Genomic DNA, 22,606 nt, shown 5'->3' on the forward strand with positions numbered 1-22,606 from the left:
TGACTTTTGAACTTTTTCTTGGACAGCGATTGAGGATGTTTCTGTCCCAAACTGCCGTTTACTCTCAGGCTTGTAGTGACGAGTCCGTGTCTCATAACCAGTAATGATTCTCTTTAAGAAACTGTCATCATCCTTAGAGTATCCAGGTTCAAATTGTTTTTGCAAATATTCCAAATGCTTTTGTTTATGCTCTTCTGTGAGTTCTTTAGGGTTCAGGTACACCCGCAGACCCTAAAGCAATCACGCCGCAGTTACAGATGAACTAATGTAACACGTTCACACCAGCACAGCAGTGCCTGGGGAGACAGTAGAGCCAACAGAGGTTTAATATTACCAGGGGTCATTTTTTTAATGTTTGTCTTGAGGATTTATAATTACAAATATTACAATCTTTAGAATTCCTACTAAGCCGGTCGGCACTGTAAACTTGCGCCTCGGGTCTGTGTGCGTGGAGTTTACATGTTCTCCTCATGCTTGGTGGGTTTCCTCCGAGTGAATTTAATTAAAATACCTCAGCCAATTTAAACTTTTATAAGACTTGACTTTAATTAAAGTATGTATTAAATAATGTTTTTCTTTTATGGGCTTAATTTTTTTTACTTCCTTTTTTTTTTTTTACTTTTTCTCATCAGCTACCAATCCTAAATTTGTTCACATTGATTAACGCCCGTATTTCACTATTCTCTATGAGCTATTTTTACTATTTTCTAATTTACTATGGCCCGTTATTCCTATTGAACTACATTACCCGTTACTTTAAACTACACTACTACGGGGGACATTTCCGGTTTGACGTTTTTACGTCATGACGTCATTGAGCGGCGGCGGCTGCAGCGGGAGAAGTTGATTTGTCAACAACAGGCGCCTGACAACCGCGAACATCACCTAACGGGCTTTAAAGTTATTAAACAAGCACTTTCTGTTTTATTAGTCGGGAGTTACTGATTGTTAGGGCTTTATGGATTTTAAATGGACGTCGTTGAGGAGTAAAGTAGTTTTTTAATGGATGCTGTAGCTAGCTAGAGGGCTAGTAGTGTAGAGCAGCAGGTCAACAGGTGATGTGTGAGTCAGGGATTAATAATGGCTTCTAAAGGTAAGTCTCTCTCTCTCTCTCTCTCTCTCTCACACACACACACACACACACACACACTGGAGTTCATGCCCTTTAATGTCTTGTTTGTTTTTTCCAATCAAGAGATTTAAGGTTTAAATAACTGAACAGTATTTCAGTGTTAAATATACGAAATGCTTCACAAAAGAGATATTGAATGTGTTGCCATGCCAACCACACACCCACTCACACACCTATTCTGATTGGGAATGGGATTCACCAGGGACCAACTGATACAGTATTATCACGATACCTCTGCGCTAATTTGATTAAAGTTGCGTTTCTATATAATAATCACGATTTTACAAATATCCCAATTCGATATTACATTCTTTTCATGATTTTGTTCATGAGTAATTAAATGTAGCCCGTTCCTTATAACATTAGTTTTCTCACTATTATCTGTAGGATTGTAAAGAAATGGTGACGTTTTACCCCCTTAAACGCCGATTTATTTGCGCTGGCAGTGTTTTGAGACTGGTGTAAGCATGTGTAATGAGTGTGTTTAACCCTAATTTCTTACAGAGTTTGGAGAAAAAGGCTGATAGGAGGCTTTTAAAACGATTTTTGATAATGTAATACCTTAAAAATACGTTTGCAGCACTCGGAAGCCTCTGCACCCGGTACAAAATCAGTTATATCTGGGGCTGATCAAACTGAAAACCAGACAATTCTGGTCACTGGCTGATCGACCGGTTCATCTCTATTATAAATGTAAAAAAAAATTCTTTATTTTTGGTGCGATATGTTAATCACCACACAAAAGACTCGCTATACATAACTGAATCATTTCAGACTTTTTTTTTTTATCTCATTATACATCTCAGTAGTTGAGGGTTTAAGGCCTTCCTCAAGGGCCCAACAGGGACATCTTGGTGATCATGGGATTTGAACCTGGGACCTTCCGAACTGTAGTCCAATGCTTTAACTGCTGAGCTGACTGTTAACTTCCTACCAAAGTCACCGAAGTTATGGTGGATTATTTAGTCTATGATCTAACACAAAGCAGATAGACTAAGCACTACGGATAAGACGAAACAATAGATTCAGTTGTGAAGGATTTGAGGCGGAAAAACTTTGCCGTTTCTTTATAATCTTACAGGTGGTGCACACTGAACTATGTACACATTTTCAACCCGTGTGGTAGGGGTAAATTATTTGCTAAGTTTATTTAGAAATAATAATTATAACACCTGACATAACTGAGATAATTGTGGTTTAGTAATATAGGTTTTTTTTTTTTTTTTTTTGCTTAATTTAATAAGTTAAATGATAAACGCTTGTATTTGAAGTTTTTTAAATGCTGCATTTGGTTTTTAAGTGATAAAACGTATTTTATAAGGAACTTTCAATGAATCATTAAACCTTTTTAGCCCTCAGGCACACATGTACAAATAATACTTTTAACCATATGTTACGTGAAACCACCCCAATCCCACACGATTGCATTGTGTTTTTACCTGATGCTTAGAAAAATAAATATTGTTATTATAGTGTATTATTTTTCGCCCCAGTGTGGCAGCATCCTTATGTAAACGTGTTTAAGCATATAAAGCTGGACGAATGGAGGAAGGCCAGGAAAGAAGGAGATGTTACAACGTGTATGGTAAAAAAAAAAAAACCCTCATCCTCAACAATTAAAATTTGTTCTTAGAAAATAAAGAAATATATCGGGCACTGATAGCTCCATTCCCTTTTTTTTTAAAATCTTGTCATGGTAGGACAAAACACTCAAGTGCACCGTGTTCCGCATCCGTGGTTCAGTTCCGGCCAGCAACTACATCCTGATTCCCAAAACCAGCGGCCAGTCTCTGGGCCTCACGGGCCGCTACCTGTACCTGCTCTTCAGACCTTGTCCCAATAAACACTTCATAGTGCACCTGGATGTAGCTGCTGAGGTAAGTGCTTTGAGAGTAAGACACATGAGGAGGATTTTCATGCAGATATCTGTTTGAACGTTTTCTGATTTCTGTTTAAACTTTAATAATAATTATACTTCCAAACCTTAAATGTGTGTTGCTGTGGTTACCGTCAGTATATGGATATTATCTTAAAATTACATTTAAGAATCATAATTGACTGAAGATATTGTCAGAGAATGATCTATCTATCTATCTATCTATCTATCTATCTATCTATCTCTCTATCTATTTATCAGGAGAGTCATGTGATTCGTGTGTCATTCTCCAGCATGTTCAAGGAGTTTAAATCCACAGCGACATGGCTGCAGTTCCCTTTCCTGTGTGCTGCTGCACCCGGGTCTTTGTACGAGAGCACAGCAAAGACCACCAAACACGGTACACGCACGCTAAACATAACATTATATATACACTAGGTGTTTAACTTCCCAGGAAACAGACTAAGCGGGTTTCATAACGAAGCCTAACGAAACATCATAGCAAAGGGCTGACACTCCTGGCTGGCTCGCCAAAAATGTTACAGGCTGATTGTAAGGCAAAAACAAGGATCACTTTTTTTATTTTAAAGTCACTTGTTATACATATTAGGCTCTTGTTCGGTATGTACTCTCGGCGGGGTCCTTGCCTCATATGTATCCAGAAGATAATAGCTCCTTATAGTACATCAATAGCTCACATAGCTGTCTTTGTTTAAGGTCTGGTCGGTCCAGCCCCAGTAGGTGTGCGCTGGACATGCCTGATGATAGACCTGCATTACGTGCTTTCAGTCTACGTGAACAGAACACACAGCCACTTAAAGAGCGTCAAACTGTGCGCCAACATCACCGTCAAAAATCTGGTCACCAGCGACCTGCTTCTGGACCCTGGTACATTGTTCATATTCATGTTAAATTCAATACACAATACTATACATTACATGGAGTTTTGTCCTAATGTTTTACTCTTATGCTCTCATGCTATGTGGATGCAGGTCTGTCATTTTCGGAAGTTCGCCAGATGGGCATGGTGCTGCCTGAGGGCACGTCCCCTATGCCCAGAGACATGTGCTTTCCTGTGCCGAAAGGCGGCAACTGGCACCAGCTGTACGACTACATCAGGTATGCCGCACACCCTTTGCTCAGCAATAAGACCCCGAGAAGCGTTAATGATCGTTAGTATTTGTCCCGCACATGCTTCATGTGAGGGAACAGCTTTCTTCATGTCCCTTCGTGATATAGCAGTTGTTACCTTTCCAGCCTTTCTTTATTTGAAGATGTCATGTTAGGGGGAAAAAATACACAGACAGAAAAGTAGATATTCCATTATAAATGTTTTCTAGATTTCCATCTGACGGTGCAAAGACACCATTTTTCTCCATTCAGGAGGGACAAAGCATTGAAGCCTCAACACCACGTGAGTTAAATGTGCACACGTACTTCTGATGTGTCTATACATACATTATATATTATTAGTATTTATGTTATGATATTCTGTTATGACCTAAGTTTCTCTCTCTCTCTCTCACTCTCTCTCTCTCTCTGTCTGAAGAACCCCTTGAGGACAAAAGACAAGAGAGCTGCAGTGTGGGCGTCGGCAACCCAGTGCAGACCCGCGTCTCCCCCACTCAACACATCACCACACCCAAGCCTGTCAGTCTTGACTTCACTTCCTGTTGATATTTCACCGGTTCTCAGAAACTAATTATATCATGCCATGCCATGTGATATGATAAAAAAAACTAGCAAAAACCGAAGCTGTTTGTGTCCTGTTGTGTGTATTTATATAGAGCGCTACGCAGTGCACACTGTTGCACACCTCCAGCCTGCCCGAGCTGTCCACAGCGTCTTCCGAGACAATAGGCAACCCCAGACTTACAGGTCATAGGTCATGGATCGAGGAAGAGGAGGAGGAGGAGGGCGGCAGGGTCGTGTGTGATGAAGGAGACAGCGTGCACGTGTACGCTCACTATAAGGACGATGACATCAGCGCCCGTTCGTCAGACAGCGATGAAGTGGCAGTGAGTGACCTCATAGACCTCATAAATGTGTCTATGTTTGTGGTTACCTTTTGTTTTTGTACTGAAAGTGCAAAAAAAGAAAAAGTGAGTGTGTTTCGTGTTTAGGTGGTCAACGCAGCTGTTCCTCGTCCTCTTCCTCTGCCTTCAACCAAAGCAGCCAAGCAGCAAAGTGTGAGATGCACCACTTTGAGGAAATTCTTAAAAATAATTAAATACAAGATTTGCATAGACTTTTTTTATTAAATATATATAAATGATGGAGTATCAATGTTGGATGAAATGATGTATGGCTGATTTTGATGTTGAAGTAAAAATAAGTGTGTGTGTGTGTGTGTGTGTGTGTGTGTGTGTGTGTGTGTAAGCAGAGGCTGCACCCTGACCCTATACTGAAGCTGAACAGAATCATTGGCTTTGGTGGAGCAACAGTGAGATGTGTAAGTCAGACAGTCTTTTTTTTTTTTTCTGATTTTCTCCCTAATTTAGTCGCATCTATTTCCCACTCATCACTAAGGGTCTCCCACATTAAGGCTACTACTGTACTTGTCAGTGATTGAAGTTTTGCCTCCCATCCCACCACGCTGAGAGAGCTTGGCGAATCAGCTCACTCTAAGTCTCCATATAGGTGACGCTATAGCATCACCCGGGAATCGACCCAGCGATCTCCAGATGATCGGGCGAGCACTAGACTGACACATTCGGATGTTTATATTAGCAGTAATATTTGTTTCATTATAAATAGTTAGGCAGTGATGATTACTTTGTACATTTGTACTCTTTGTATTCATTTCTGCCCCTTTCTCTCTCTGTCTCTGTCTCTCTCAGGCCGTGTGGGCTTGTGACGGAGAAGAGGTCGTGTATCCGTGTCACGCCATCATCGTCAGCATGAAGGTCTCATCTGGTCATCAGCGCTTTTTTATCGGCCACACTGATAAAGTGTGTAACAGCTCCTCAAACGCACGTACAGTGTAAAATGTGTTTGCGTGTGAGACAGATGTGTGTGAGCGGGTAATTCTTACACTGTGTGTCTCAGGTGACGGCCCTGACTCTGAACTCCAGCTCGTCTCTCTTGGCGTCGGCTCAGACAGGAACACACAGCCTGGTCCGGCTCTGGAGCTACGACAAGGGAGACGCGCTGACCGTTATCAAACCGCAGACACACTCTCTGCACTCGCTCAGGTACTCAGACACACACACACTCGCACTGGACAATCTTGTTTGTCTTGAGCTTACAGGAACATGTCGTGTTGTTGTGTCTAGTTTGTCCTCCAGTGGTGAGGTTCTGTGCGGAGTGGGCAAAGACAGCCATAACAAAACTGTAAGTGCCACTTCACATCAAACTAATAAACACTGTTTTTTTTTTCAGTTGAGTTTTTGTGAGTGTTTTCGTGCGTGTGTCCTTGTAGACAGTTGTGTTATGGAACACACAGCGAGTTCTGAAAGGAGGTGTCGTCTCGGTTCTGGCTAAAGCTCACACAGACGTCGACGTCCAGACCATGAAGATCACCTTCTTCGATGACACACGGTACAAACACTCTCTATTCAACACACACAACTTTTAGATAAACGCACTCTGTGAGAAATGTCTAGAGAGCTATTCACGTTTTGTGTTGTGTACTGTAGCATGGTGTCTTGCGGCGCGGGTAACGTGCGCTTGTGGCGCGTGCGCGGCCACACTCTGCGCTCGTGCCCCGTTAACCTGGGACAGTACCACAGCCTGGAGTTTACCGACCTTGCGTTCGAGCAGACACACACTCCGGGACGACACCCGGACGAGCGCACACTGTAAGGACGTACGATCACACAGGCACCAACACTGTTTTTATCGGAACGAGCGTGTGGTGATTAGTGTGTGTTTGTTACGCAGGTTTGTCAGCAGTAAAAGTGGCCACATCCTGGAAATTGACTACGTCTCAGTGACGATTCAGAACGTCAGGAGGCTCCTCCCTTCTCAGCAAAGCCACACCCACAGCAGAGACAAGCAGACCTTCAGTACAGGTGCGATAGTCACGCAGGTTTAATAAGTTATACAGTATGTTATGGTATGAATTCCTACATAATGTCAATGAAAGGTCTTACAAGGATGTGTGTGTGTGTGTGGTTGTGTGTTTTAGGGCCGGGTATTGCAGTAAACAGTATCAGTGTGTGCAGCGCGTTCTGTGTGACAGGCTCAGAGGACGGCTTCCTGCGTCTCTGGCCTCTCGACTTCTCCTCCGTCTTTCTGGAGGCGGGTCAGTATAAGCTATCCGTCTCTTACGTAGACACGCATTTAACTTCCGTAAAAATTAACATTTCAGGATTTGTTTTGTGTGTAGAACATGAAGGTCCAGTCAGTCTGGTGCACGTATCTTCCGACGGTCTGAGCGTCCTGGCGGCCACCAAAACGGGAAACCTTGGCTATCTGGACGTCAGTAGTCGTGGTTACCGCACGCTGATGAGGTCACACACGGACACAGTGTTGGGCTTCAGCGTGGACGGGACACGGCGCCAGATCACCACGGCGTCCTGTGACGGCACCGTCCGTATCTGGGACGTGGACTCCACCCAGCAGGTCCGCTTCCTTCCGTTATATAGACAGTGTGTGAAACTATACTTGCGGTGGAGAAATTGAGCACAATTGTGGTCTACTACTGTACATACAACAAACAACAACTACACATGAGCTTTAACGCAATATTTTGATTTATTTGATATTTCTTTTGATTTCACATTTCCAAAAAACGAGTAAGACGCAGTGGAAAAAATTAAGAACTAAACACGCTTTAGTTAGTCTACGGCACGTAGCCCTTAAAGACCAGCGCATTACTATTATTATTTTTCTTTTGCATTACTATGTAATAATAAATGTGTGACACCATTTATTTTTTCAGTACAACCTAGGAAATATGGTGAACTGAATTTTATTTCATTTTAACCAATTATACAAACATGACTAAAAGGCAAAGAAATAGCACTGATTCATAAGATCATGTGTTTTTATGGTTGTTTCTGTGACAAAAAAATGATGATAAATGCATTTTGTGAGGAAAAAGTTTTACATTTTCTTGACGTCATTCTCGTATCCAGGTAGCAGTACAATTTATGCGTTTTAATAGTATTAATAACTTACAACTGAGAAAATACAGAAAACCCAAATGCAGAGTGTGATAACTGGAGCCTCCTTCGTCCAAACACACCGGCAGGACGTCCGTACTGTATAAGCAGTTTTAATCATGAAGGATGTTTTTTTTTTTTTTAAAGAAGAGCAGGAGCGGTAGTGCAAGAGGCAACTGTCCGCTACTAGTTAATCGATCACAGATTGCATCATTCTCTCGAATTCTCTTTTTTTAAAGGGGGGGGGTGGGTAAATATACTTGGGCGACCCACTGACTCTGATCCTGAAAGTCAATGCAAGTTAAAGAAAATGACAAAGTTTTTTTTTTCGTCTTTCTCTGTGTAGCTGTACGACTTCGTATCTGATGATCATAATGACGCCCCGACCTCAGTGGCCTTCCATCCCAGCATGCACATCTTCGCTTGTGGTTCCAGCTCTGGGACCGTCAGAGTGTTTGACATCGCTACATCCAACTTACTAGCTGAACACAGGTACACCCACTCTTTTAAATCTTTTAACTAATCTTTTTTTTTTCTGAATCATCTGAATTCGCTTATGAGTTCTGTTTTACATTTTGTTGACTTTTTATAAATCTTAAAAAACTTTCCTTATGAAACTTCTTATGAAGGTTTTTAATTTTCCAGTGAATCTTCATTGACTCTTCATGAAAGTTTTTATAAAAACGTCTTCCCTAAGAACCTTTTAAATTCTCCTATAAATATTCTTATGAATCTTCATTTAGCTCTTCTGATGGATCTTCATATAAGTATTTCAAATCATTCTCTGAATCATATTGTGTTTTAATTTCATGAATATTCCTATGTGTCTTTGTAGGATTTTTTTTTATTAATCTTTTTCTAAATTATTTTGTTTCTTGTGAATCTTTTTTTCCTCAGTCTTTTTCTGAATCTTTTGCTGATTATGCTCAGTAAACTTACATTGTTTTACATTGTTTTAGACAGCACCGGGGTGCAGTGGTCGGTTTGGTGTTTTCTCCAGATGGTGAGCATCTGTATAGCGCCGGCTCTCTGGGATACCTCGCCCTCTACAATGCTTCCCAAACGGAATATGGCGTCCTCCGCGTGCTAGGTTAGTCCTCCTCAGCCAGCATGCCATTTCCTTCGATGAGGTCGTGAACGTATATAAGTAAAATTCATTGTCTCCTTCCTGTTGTCAAGGTAACATGATTGTGCAAGGTACAGATCGTGGCCCGGATGCTTTGGCTGTGAGTCCAGATAGTAAACGCCTAGCATTTGTCGGTCCCACAGAATATATAGTAACCATCACGGAAGCACGTTCTCTTGACAAGGTACGTCTAACTATTAATTACAAAACTGAAAAAATAGGAGGTCATAGCATTTACCCTTGAGAGGCACCTTTTTTACAAGTCCAACCACCATAGGCGGTGTTTATTATCCTTTGTTTTACAACCCGAATTCTGGAAAAGTTGTAAAGTTTTTAACATTTAAATAAAATGATAACTAAAAGACTTTCAAAACACATGAGCCAATATTTCCTCCGTAGAACACAGAGAACATAACAAATGTTTAAACTGAGAAATTTTACAATTTTATGCACGAAATGAGCTTATTTCAAATTTGATGCCTGCCACGGGTTTTAGAAAAGTTGGGATGTTTACCATGGTATAGCATCTTTTTTAAAAAAAAAAAAAAAAAAACAGTTTGAAGGAATCTGGGCATAGAGGTTATGAGTTTCTGGAGTTTTGGTGTTGGAATTTGGTCCCATTCTTGCTCTTCCAGTTGCTGAAGGGTTTGTGGTCAAATTTTTTTCTATAGGTGAAAGATCAATTCACACCCGGACTCTTCTGCTATGAGGCCATACTGTTGTAATAGCTGCATGACTAGTCTGACCATAGAAACTTTTCTACTTTAAACAGTCCATTTTAAATGAGCCTTGGCCCAGAGGACACGACAGGTCATCTGGACCATGTTTATGAATGGCTCCCTTTTGCATGATAGAGCTTTAGTTGGAATCTGCAGATGGCATGGTGGTTTCTGGAAGTATTCCTGGGCCCATTTAGTAATGTCAACGACACAATCACGCCGATGAGTGATGCTGTGTCGTCTGAGGAGATGGCAAAGGTCTTTGGCCTTGTCTCTTACGCACAGAGATTTCTCCAGTTGCTTTGAATCTTTTGATGATGTTACTGTATGCACTATAGATCTTCCTGAGGTTTACAAAGCCTTCGCAAGTTGACATTAAGGAACGTGGTTTTTAAAGTATTACACAATCTTTTTACACACTCTTCCAGATTGGAGAGCCTCTGCCCATCTTTACTTTTAAGAGGCTTTCCCTTTCTAGGACATTCTTTTTATATTTAATCATGTTACAGACCTGGTGTCAATTAACTTGGCTGAATCTTTACAAAATTCTTTGCTTTTTCAATCCTTTGCTGCCCGTTCCAACTTTAAAATGAGCTCATTTTGTGAATAAGAGTTAAAAATTTCTCAGTTTAAACATTTATGTTTTCTGTGTTCTGTTGTGAATAAAATATTGGCTCACATGATTTGAAAGTCTTTTAGTTATAATTTTATTCAAATAAAAAAAATTAAGTTTTTAAAAAACGTCCCCAATTTTTTCGGGGTGTAACTAATATAGTGTTATGTATAATATTATGTATTCCAGTTACTCCGTGTCGATGTGAGCGTATCAGATGTTGAGAGCACGACGCTGGATTCGGCGTTAAAGGTGTGTTTCTCCGCGTCCTCCCTGTCCCACCTGCTCGTCACCACTTCGGCCAATAAAATCCTGTGGCTCAACAGTAACACGGGAAGGCTGCTCAGAGAGGTAAGAGATGCTTCACAGTGCTTGTATTTTTCTTTCTTTGATTTTTTTTCCTCTCTCAGTACGCCATTATCATGCCTAGAGAATATCCATGTATATGTATATATGTGTATAGGTATCTGAAGTGCACAAGGATCAGTGCTCGTCTTTGTCTGTCAGTGAAGACGGACGCTACCTGCTCACTGCTGGACACAACACGGTCAAGGTCTGGGACTACAACATGAAGCTTGACATCAAGTCGCAGGTGTGTGGCTCTGTGTGTGTGTGTGTGTGTGTGTGTGTGTGTGTGTGTGTGTGTTGCCAATAATAATAATTGTGGTATATCCTGCAGCACCTGGTAGAAGAGGTAAAGTGTGCGTGTGTGTATGTAACAGGTATTCATCGGTCACTCTGAGCCCATTAGACAGGTGAGCTTCACTCCTGACCAGATGAGCGTGGTTTCCGTGGGCGACGCCATTTTTTTCTGGGACTTTCTGGCTCATTCACAGGTAGTGCCTTCCTCCAGGTACGCTCCCTCCACTATTAAAATATGTATGATCTTGTTATTTTTCTTGTATCATTTTGTTGTTTTTTTCCATCTTAATTTATCTCTCTCTCTCTCTTTCTCTTTATTTATCCGCCTCAGATCACCAGTATGCGCCATCTCTCCTCCTAGAGCCGGGATAAACCCACGAAGCTCTCCTCCCAAATCAGGTAAATATTCAGCAAGGATAGTGACGGGATAGCTGTTTAAAGTTTTTACAATGCAAGTAAGAATGAAAGAAAAACATTTGTTGGGTGACTCTCATTTGATGGGACACTCATTTACAGACCACGGGCTATTTGGAAATGCCAAAAAAGACTGCATGTCTTTGGATTGGAGAGAAACCAGTGTACCCACCAAACATAAAGAGAACATGCAAACTCCATGCACACAGAGGTGGTAATCGAACCTGGCCAGGAATCGAAATCGGACCCTGAGCGTGCAAGGCTAACCACTAAGCCACCGTGCCACAGGAAAACGCCCTCATATCACAAAACAATTAAACTTGAAAAAATCGTTAGTTCTTCTCAAAATTAAACAGACGGCAATGTAAAATTTTTTTTTCCTTTTTTTTTTTTAATTGCAGGCACATCTAGTTTTCCTATAAGAGCAAGCTTTACCATGTGTTCATTATTAAACCCTTCTCTACTGAGTAACGAACAAGACAAGAAAGTTAAAGAAACGACACAATCACTGACCTAATAAAATGCTTTTCCGGACTCGGTCACACTGACCTGATTGACTCGCACTCCTGTGACTCACTTACTCGACTCCTCATACAGCTCGCTGACACTAACATGACTCAGTCACCTGACTCTTTCAGATTCACTCACACTTACATAACTCGGTGTCTCATTCTCCTTTAGTGGCTGTGAAACACAACGATTTGGAGTTTAACGGAGAGTTTTTGTCCGGTGGGATTCCTCGAAAGGCAGCGCCTCTTCCCTCTTCGCCTCCGCCCGTTTTAGATATGATCTCCAGAGAGAAGACGAGGCCTGAGGGTAAGTGGGCTGCTTTTCTCCACATTAGCTGTGTTTATGAGTCATGTTATACATGTATTTATTGGGGCACTTGTCTTTTTTCTGGGTCAGATTCATCTTTCCTGTCGGTCACTGATCACACTGCGGAGGTGCAAACCGGCCTTGGCCGTTCCCCTGCTCCTAGACAAGTTTCATTCCTGCGAGTCACGGAAAGGGGCGGGGCTACAAAATCTGTTACTGCTGCATTTAGTCAGATCACAGGGGAGGAGAATGGAGAGCAGGACAAGCCGATCCGTCCAGACTGTTACAAACACTTTACGACTTGTTACAAAACGTCTGCACTTGACCTGGTACACATTTTTAAAATTTTCATTATCTTAATCTTTTTGACTATAAAATAATAAAATGTAATCAAATATTCATTAAGTGTTAATGAAATAACATCAGAACATAAAAGAAGTACAGTGGAACCTTGGATTACGAGCATAATTTGTTCTGGAAGTGGGCTCGTATTCCAAATTCAAATTTCCCCATAAGAAATAATGGAAACTCAAATTATCCGTTCCACAGCCCAAAAAAATAAATACATAAAAATAATTAACACACAATATTAAGTAAAAAGTAAAACAAATTAACCGCCACTTTACCTTTAAAAAAAAGTAAAAAATCCCAACAGATAAGTGTTCATTTGTGTGCGCAGGCGCTGTGTGTGTGTAAATCTGAAGTAAGCGCCCCTTTCCCCCTTCTTGACTTACACAGTTACCCTTCTGCCACTCTTTTTACACACACGCGTGCACGCAATAAAAACACTGTTCTATCGGAAAAATAAACAAGAAATTTCTCTATTTGTGTGTGTGTGGGGCATGGTGTCCAATGACGCGCATGCACACAGACACAAAGAGCAGGCTGAGCCTTGACCAGAGAGAGAAAATGGATCTTTAACTTCTCTAATAAGACTTGCTTTTGCTTTATTTATCACGCGCACTGTATACGCGCATACGGACACAAAATAAAATATGTTTTACACACACACACACACGTGGTCACAGTGTTCTAGAAAATAGTATATATATTAATAACTAAGTGTCTGACTCACTGATTCAGTGAATCACCCAGTGACTGACACAATCACTTTCTTGTCTTTTTTTTAGAATGCTGTAACTCCACCTCCAGGACAGGAAGGTCTTCGCCTCAAAGCTGTGATTGGTTACAATGGCAATGGGCGAAGCAACATAGTCTGGAACCCAGACACAGGTGAAGACTGAGTATCTGATCATACCATGTGAATGTGCTGCAAGGATCAATTTTAAGCTTTAATAGACAGTGGCACTAATTCAGCTAACACGCTACAGAATTATTTTCTTTACATTTGAATTTACCGTGTTTTACTTGGGCTTAAGATATAACTTAAAACCTACCCAGAACAACGAGATGCAACATCCACCACCTTGAATATGTCTTGTGAGCATGATAACGCAATATAACCTTTTTTTGCAAAAAAAAAAAAAAAAAACTTTCCTGAAGCTTGTTTAAGCTGCATTTGAGCAGAACACTGTGTGTTTGTGCTCCTCCAGGTCTGTTTGCGTATTCCTGTGGGTGTGTGGTTGTGGTGGAGAATCTCCGCAATGGTTCTCAGAAACACTGGCTCGGCCACAGCGAGGAGATCTCAACCCTCGCTGTGACACACGATGCACAGGTACTGCTCTTCACAGGCCAAAATACACTGCCGCCTTTCTGTTTTAGTTTTTTTTTTGTCATACATGATTCAGATCATTAAACAAATTTTAATATTACACAAAGATAACCAGAGTCTAAACAAAATGCAGTTTTTAAATACAGTAAAACCTCGGTTTGCAAGTGTTCCGCAAGACAAGCAAAAAATTTATTTATAAATTTTTACTTGGAAAACGAACAAGTCTTGGTTTACGAATATCATGTATCACGCATGCGCTTCTTGTTTTGCTGCCCACGTCAAGTGATCACAACTGAGTCAACGGTTTGTCTCTCTCTTGCTCTGCGGAATTGTGGGTAATCGTCTCTCCCGCTCTTAGTGCGCGTCTCTTACTGGTATAATCAACATCCGTGCGTGCGTGTACTGTTCACTATAACACTGTGACCACATGTGTGTGTGTAAAACATATTTTATTTTGTGTCTGTATGCGTGTGTGTACAGCGTGCGTGTAAAGCAAAAGCAAGTCTAATTAGACAGGTTAAAGATCCATTTTGTCTGCTCAAGGCTCAGCTCGCTCTTTGTGTCTTTGTGCGCGCATCACTGGACACCGTGCCACATGCACACACGCACACACACACAGACCCCTCCTCCATTTGCCTTCACAGACACACACACACACTCTTGCCCTCTGCTCTACACAGAAACACTGCTCTGTCGCGATTCTTTTTAAAGGTAAAGTGCAGGTTAATTAGTTTTATTTTTACTTTACAGCAGTGATTCCGTTAGTGTGTCGCTCAGTCGAGTGTCATTAGAGAAATGTCTTATTTACTTTTACGATAAAACAGTGTTTCTGTTGTGTGTGTGTGAAAAGAGTGAAGGTAGGGTAACTGTGTAAGACGAGAAGAGAAAGAGGGGAACTTACTTTAGATTCACACACACACACACACACACACACACACACATACACACAGCGCCTGCGCGCACAAACGGAAACACTTATCTTATTTTTACTTTAATTTAAAGGTAAAGTGCAGGTTAATTTTTTTTTTTTTTTACTTTATATTTCGTATATTTTATATTCTACTTTATATTAGTATAATAATATTTATATATTTATATAATAATATAATAATATAAATATACTTAAATATTTATATTATTTTATATAATTATTTTTATGTATTTATTTTTTTGGGCTGTGGAACAAATATTTTGAGTTTCCATTATTTCTTATGGGAAAATTAAATTGGGTTTACGAGTGTTTTGGAATACAAGCCCACTTGCTGAACAAATTATGCTTATAATCCAAGGCTCCAGTGTAATAAATGTATTCATTAAGGTAAAAGAAAGCTGTCTAAACCTTCCTGGCCCTATGGAAAAAAGTGATTGCCCCCATAAATCTAATGACTGGTTGTGCCACCCTTAGTGCCAACAACTGCAATCTAGCTTTTGTCAAAACTGCCAATGAGTCTTTGACATTGCTGTTTAGGAATACGCCCTCTATGCAGGATTCTTTTAATTCAGACACACTGGAGGGTTTTTAAGCATGAACAACCTGTTTAAGAATCTCAATCGGATTTAAGTCTGGACTTTGACTAGGCCGCTACAAACCCTTAATTTTTTTTTTGTGCCATTCACAAAGGTGTGCTTTGTTTCTCATCTGTTCTTGATTTTCTTCCGATTATGTTGCTTTCTTAGGTATTTTAGCGTGCTTTACTTTGTCAGCCTTGATTCAACATGTCATGCAGTAATCAGACCGTTGTATGGCAAGAGAAATAGTTTTTTTTTAAAAAAGCTTCAAGCTCCAATCACATGGGTGCCAGGTAGATTTGGGCAGCTTTTTTTTCTCTTAATAAATTAAATCATTATTTAAAACCTGCATTTTCTATTTACTTTGGTTATCTTTGTATAATATTAAAACTAATTTAATGATCTGAGTCATTTAGGTGTAATAAATATGATAAACACTTAATGGTAATCATGAACATTCGTGGACAATGCTAATCCAGACAGTGGCCTCTGCGTCTGGAGGCGGGGCATCGTCCAGGAGCCTCATTTGTATTTGGAACGTTCAAGACGGGTTACGCCGAAACAGCATGTTGTATCACAAGGGCTCGGTGCAGAGTCTGGCTTTCTCCAGAGACGACCTGTACTTTCTGTCCGTAGGTGGGTCGAATGTTATCGCTTCTTGCCCTACTCATTTGTATACGTTTAATATTTATTAAAAACAATCTTCAAATTACAGTTAGTGATGCGTCTACTTGGGCTCTGGTGAGATTATATCGGGTGTGTGCAGGTGATTTCGAGGAGTCGACGGTGGCACTGTGGAGCACGCGCTCGTTTGAGCTGTTGAGCTCCATCCGAGCGAGCGTCCCACTGCACGAGGCAGCGTTCTGCCCCGCCAGTGCCGGCCAGCTGGCGTACGTCGGCTCCGGCGTCGTCTTTTTCTGCAACATACACACACAAGGCCGTGAAGCAGAGCTACAGGTACGCACACACACTGACACCCACACACGTCTCCTGACACTGTGGAACACTAACCTCAGTTCTTCGTGTTTTAGGTCCATCCCGTGGATTTGCCTAAGGAGATCGGCGAAGCGGAGGTCACGTCACTTTGTTACAGCTCTAACTTTATCCTGTATACAGGGACGAACGGTGGGCGTGTGTGTGTCTGGGACTGCAGCACACGCCGCTGCTTCATGACCTGGGAGGCTGACGATGGTGAAATCGGTTAGAGAAGCGTCTCAGGGTCTGGACGTGGTCCAGCGTGTTTTCACACAATCTCTAGATGTTTTGTTTTTTTTACTTTTTTTAACTACAGAAGTAAGAACCTTGCTTGCTCAAACCTTGCTGCTGTGTGTTTGTTTTCCATGTGAAGGTGTGCTGCTGTGTCGCGGTGACCGGCTGCTCACTGGCAGTAACAGTAAGAAGCTGAAACTCTGGTCAGTGGCTGCGGCGCAGAATTTCAGACCTTCGAACGCTGAAACAAGAAGCCAGGACCGGTAAAAATTAAAACATTCAAAAATGATATGTGACAAATACTGCAAAAAATAATAATAATTTAACTCAAGTTTAATTCTGATTCAATTCAGTATAAAGTTTACAATATGAGCACAGCTAGCATGTCTGACCTTTTTTTTTTTTTGGTTTGTTTGTTTGTCCACATTGGATGATCAGCGACGCTCAGGTGCTCCTGGAGCAGGAGATGGTGCTGGACGGCACGGTGGTGAGCGCAGCGTTTGATGATGTCATGGATATGGGAATTGTGGGTACGACTGCAGGAACACTGTGGTACATTAACTGGACAGACAACACCAGTATACGCTTAATCAGTGGCCACAAGAGCAAGGTATATATACACACACACACACACACACACACACACACACACACACACATTCATACAAACACATAGAGTTTAAAAAAATTACTTATATAAGTAAGTAACTTATAAAATAGGCAGTGCATCGGTATTGTTGACCTGTCTTTTTAGTCACATACACACACAATATGTAGATGTGATGGGGTACGTGTGTGTGTAGGTAAACGGTGTGGTATGCAGTCCGGACGAGCATCACTTTGTCACCTGTGGGGCGGATGGCAGCGTGAGAGTGTGGGCGCTGCCTAGCAACGAGCTACTGGTCCAGTTTCAGGTGCTCAACCAGGTAACATGCAGCCAATCAAAACACAGCTCTCATTATCTCCCATCAACGACCATCACACCTGTCGTTACAGACCAATTGAAACCTAGCGCTTTTCATCAAACTCTCATTATCAGTTGTTATTATTGTCCAAACAAAACACAGCTCTCATTATTGTCCAATTAAAACACAGCTTTTATTATTGTCCAATCAAAACACAGTTGTCATAATTGTCCAATCAAAACATGTCTCTCATTATTGTCCAATAAAAACACAGCTCTCATTACTGTCCAATCAAAACACAGCTTTCATTATTGTCCAATCAAAACATGTCTCTCATTATTGTCCAATAAAAACACAGCTCTCATTATTGTCCAATCAAAACACAGTTGTCATAATTGTCCAATCAAAACATGTCTCTCATTATTGTCCAATTAAAACAGTTTTTATTATTGTTCAATCAAAACATGTCTCTCATTATTGTCCAATCAAAATTTGTCTCTCATTATTGTCGAATCAAAACACAGCTCTCATTATTGTCCAATAAAAACACAGCTCTCATTATCTCCCATCAAGGCACACCTGTCGTTACAGACCAATTGAAACCTAGCGCTTTTCATCAAACTCTCATTATCAGTTGTTATTATTGTCCAAACAAAACACAGCTCTCATTATTGTCCAATTAAAACACAGCTTTTATTATTGTCCAATCAAAACACAGTTGTCATAATTGTCCAATCAAAACATGTCTCTCATTATTGTCCAATTAAAACACAGCTTTCATTATTGTCCAATCAAAACATGTCTCTCATTATTGTCCAATAAAAACACAGCTCTCATTACTGTCCAATCAAAACACAGCTTTCATTATTGTCCAATCAAAACATGTCTCTCATTATTGTCCAATAAAAACACAGCTCTCATTATTGTCCAATCAAAACACAGCTCTCATTATTGTCCAATCAAAACACAGTTGTCATAATTGTCCAATCAAAACATGTCTCTCATTATTGTCCAATTAAAACAGTTTTTATTATTGTTCAATCAAAACATGTCTCTCATTATTGTCCAATCAAAATTTGTCTCTCATTATTGTCGAATCAAAACACAGCTCTCATTATTGTCCAATAAAAACACAGCTCTCATTATTGTCCAATCAAAGCACAGCTTTCATTATTGTCCAATCCAAACATCTCTCATTATTGTCCAATCAAAACATCTCTCTCATTAATGTCCAATTAAGACACAGCTTTTATTATTGTTCAATCAAAACATGTCTCTCATTATTGTCCAATCAAAACACAGCTCTCATTATTGTTCAATCGAAACGTCTCTCATTATTGTCCTATCGAAACACAGCTCTTATTATTATCCAATCAAAACATGTCTCATTATTATCCAATTAAAAATGCCTCTTATTATTATCCAATCAAAACATCTCTTATTATTGATCAATCAAAACACTGCTATCATTATTCACCAATCAGAAGGCAGCTATTGTTACTGACCAATCAAAACACAATTGTCATAATTGTCCAATAAAAACACAGCTCTCATTTTTGTCCAATAAAAACACAGCTCTCATTATTGTCCAATAAAAACACAGCTCTCATTATTGTCCAATCGAAACATGTCTCTCATTATTGTCCAATAAAAACACAGCTCTCATTATTGTCCAATCGAAACGTCTCTCATTATTGTCCTATCGAAACACAGCTCTCATTATTATCCAATTAAAACATGTCTCATTATTATCCAATCAAAAATGCCTCTTATTATTATCCAATCAAAACATGTCTCTTATTATTGATCAATCAAAACACTGCTATCATTATTCACCAATCAGAAGGCAGCTATCGTTACTGACCTATCAAAACACAATTGTCATAATTGTCCAATCAAAACACAACTCTCAGTATTGGCCAATCAGAACACAACTGTCATGATCGACAACTCAGAACACAGTTGTCATTGTCGACCAAGCAGAACACTGCTGTCATTATTGACCAATTAGAACACGGCTGGCAATATTGACCAATCAGAAAGCAGCTATCGTTACTGACCAATCAGAACACATTTGTCATAATTGGCCAATCAAAACACGGCTTTCAGTATCGGCCAATGTGAACACAACTGTGATCGGCGAGATCTACCGATGGATCATTCATGAAACATTGCTGATGAATCGATGATTGAGCATTTATAACAGTGAAGTGTGTTTTTCTTCAGAGCTGCGAGTGTGTGTGCTGGAGCCCAGCAGCAGGACTGAACGAGCTCGGCACAGTCGGCCGCGTGGCTGGAGGCTACAGCGACGGCTCCGTGCGGATCTTCAGCGTAGCTTCGGCTGAGATGGAGCTCAAACTGCAGCCTCACCACAACGCCGTGAGTGCGCTGCAGTACTCACACCACGGTGAGCTCAGGTCCACAGCAACAGGCTAGTGCTAATATAAATACAGGACGTTTATACACATAAACTTATTTTAATTTAGTAGTAGCAACTTAAAATAGAACAGAGTAGTGTGTGTATGAGTGTGCGTGGGTGTGCCTGTGTGTTGATCCTTTGGCTTGTTTGCAGGTCAGGTGATGCTTTCAGGAGGACGAGACGGTGTCATTGTAGTGAGCAACCCGTCGACAGGAGCCTCCTTACGCATCATCAATGACCACAAGGGGGCGCTGATCAGCACTATACAGTGCACTGGCAAACAGGTTAGAGAGGAGAGAAGTCTCACAGGATAACCACGATAAACAGAAGATATAGTTTTATATATTTAGGAGACAAAGTATTTTTCCTGAGTCGTTTACAGATCACTTAATAAAGAGCAATAAACACGTCTTGCAGTATAAGGAGTACGGTCTGGAGGGCAGCGAGCTCTGGCTGGCCGTCAGCGCCGACCGCCGCGTCAGCATCTGGGCATCTGATTGGGCAAAGGACAAATGCGAGCTCCTGGACTGGCTGACGTTTCCAGCTCCCGCCCCTCCTCAGGTCACCACCACGCCTTCTTTTCCAAGTCTTTATTCTCAGATTAATAATAATATTTTTAAATAGCAGGATAGGAGATTTGAGACGTTTGTGAGTTCTTCCATCCAATAAACGGACTTGATGTTTTTTCTGCCTTGACCAATCAGGACGCAGCAAGCTTGCTGCCCAGTCTGGCAGCGTTCAGCCCCACCGAGAGGGGAGTAGTGGTTTACACGGGATATGCTGCTCAGAGGGAGCTTACCTTCTACTGCCTGAAAAAGAAGCAGGTATACACACACACACACACACACACACACACACACACAGATAAAGAGATACAGAGCTAGTTTTGGATTGATTTTTGTCTTCAGCACCAACCACTGTACGTCTCGATTTGTGCTAGGTGATTAGGACAGTGTCTCTCACTGACTGGGCTCTGTGTCTCAGTCTGAGTTGTAGAGGAAAGCTGCTCGCTGTCGGATCAAACCGTGAGTGTCAGCAGTATCAAAAAAAGAATTGCTAAATGATAGTGCTAGTCTCTTCTCTGAGTAACCTCGCTTGACGTGTGCTTGTGTTGCAGAGCGCGTCCTAAAGCTGATCGACTCCTCCAGCGGACGCTTTCAGGATTTCACGGGGCACAGCGACTCGGTTCAGCACTGCAGCTTCAGTCAGTCAGGAACTCAGCTGTTTACTACAGCGCATGGGGAAGTTTTCCTGTGGAGCCTTAGAGACCTCTGACGGACACACACACACACACACACACACAGCAATGGTATCTTCTGAATGGTGTTTTCTGAACTACAAAAGGTCAACGCTAACACACACACATACACACACATATGGTATTTATTATAGTGCATTTGCATCTTTACTCACTACATACAAACACATATTGTAGACTCAGTACATGACTTCACCCAGACTGAACTTTTAATTCCTAGTTTTATTCCTTTTTATCCACCAAATCCAATTCTGTTCCTCTCAGCGTGCGTGTTTTGTGATCGCGTTCTGAGGCAGTTTAGTTGAGGTTTTAACTTCACAGAATGTTCGAACACTTTAATATGTTTTTAAATAAATGTCTGAAAAAAGAATGGTCTGTCATTTTTGTAGTTATTTCTATCTACGTTTAGAAAACAAAAACCTGCTCATGTGCCTTAAACTTATCACCTACTTTTCCTTATCCCTTTTAAGCAAACACCCACAGTCACGCGCACCGAGACCAAGCAATCTCACAGCATGAGAGAAAAGAACCACTGGCTCAGTTGTGATCATGCGACGCTCGGCAAACAAAGCACATGCGTATTACAGTACTCGCATATCAAGACCTCGTTTATTTAAAATGTATAAAAAAAATTGACTTGTCTTGCAAAAACGTTTGCAGACCAAGTTACTCGCAATCCAAGGTTCCACTGTATTATACCCAGACCCTGGGGGTGTGAGGCAACGGTACTAACCAGTAAGCCACCATGCCGTAACAACGTAATAATGTAAAAAATGGATAAAATGTTCTGATTATTAGGGGCCCGGACACACGGTGGGTCATCCCACAAAAATGGTGTAAACTACAGTCAGAAAATCATTTAAATGAAAATAACAGACGCATTACTTGTACAGGTTTAGAAAATATAGTATGTACTTTCAATCATAAAATACATTTTTCAATTTTATATTTTCTACTTAATATTTAATTGTAAAGTTTTTTTTTTTTTTTTTTTTTTTTTTTTTAAAGGCCAAGTACAAGGAAATGTCTTGTCACTTTGATCATACATGGAATTGGGACTGTTTACTTTTTATCTAAAGATATTTTTTCATGAACTAGATCTGATTCACGATAACATCAACATCTTAGAAAATAAGTAAAACAATGTAAAATCATGAAACAGGTTATTAATTTTTTATAATTAATAAT

General features: G+C 40.7%; 1 protein-coding gene across 2 annotated transcripts; it reads left to right on the top strand.

Annotated features, from left to right (window-relative positions):
- Positions 1–842: 842 nt before the first annotated feature.
- wdr90 (WD repeat domain 90) lies at positions 843–21,778 on the top strand. 2 transcript variants are annotated; one of them, XM_053495420.1, is made up of 42 exons: positions 843–1,093; positions 2,626–2,717; positions 2,833–3,009; positions 3,270–3,408; positions 3,726–3,896; positions 4,001–4,127; positions 4,349–4,422; positions 4,558–4,658; positions 4,796–5,026; positions 5,132–5,197; positions 5,392–5,460; positions 5,849–5,959; positions 6,057–6,202; positions 6,284–6,341; positions 6,430–6,548; positions 6,647–6,808; positions 6,891–7,021; positions 7,138–7,254; positions 7,339–7,574; positions 8,463–8,608; positions 9,076–9,206; positions 9,296–9,426; positions 10,764–10,925; positions 11,038–11,166; positions 11,297–11,427; positions 11,548–11,615; positions 12,312–12,446; positions 12,537–12,775; positions 13,577–13,679; positions 14,000–14,121; positions 16,107–16,263; positions 16,394–16,584; positions 16,659–16,827; positions 16,976–17,099; positions 17,275–17,446; positions 17,640–17,762; positions 19,968–20,148; positions 20,314–20,444; positions 20,578–20,721; positions 20,865–20,984; positions 21,101–21,185; positions 21,278–21,778. In XM_053495420.1, the coding sequence occupies exons 1-42, from the start codon at positions 1,081–1,083 to the stop codon at positions 21,433–21,435; spliced, it is 5,592 nt and encodes a 1,863-aa protein (XP_053351395.1). In that variant the 5' UTR covers positions 843–1,080; the 3' UTR covers positions 21,436–21,778. The 2 variants fall into 2 exon arrangements, with proteins under 2 accessions (XP_053351395.1, XP_053351396.1); XM_053495421.1 differs by lacking the exons at positions 20,578–20,721; positions 20,865–20,984; positions 21,101–21,185; positions 21,278–21,778 and having other exon boundaries at positions 19,968–20,120; positions 20,314–20,387.
- Positions 21,779–22,606: the final 828 nt, after the last annotated feature.

Source organism: Clarias gariepinus, chromosome 4 (genome assembly GCF_024256425.1).
Source record: "Clarias gariepinus isolate MV-2021 ecotype Netherlands chromosome 4, CGAR_prim_01v2, whole genome shotgun sequence".
NCBI lineage: Eukaryota > Metazoa > Chordata > Actinopteri > Siluriformes > Clariidae > Clarias > Clarias gariepinus.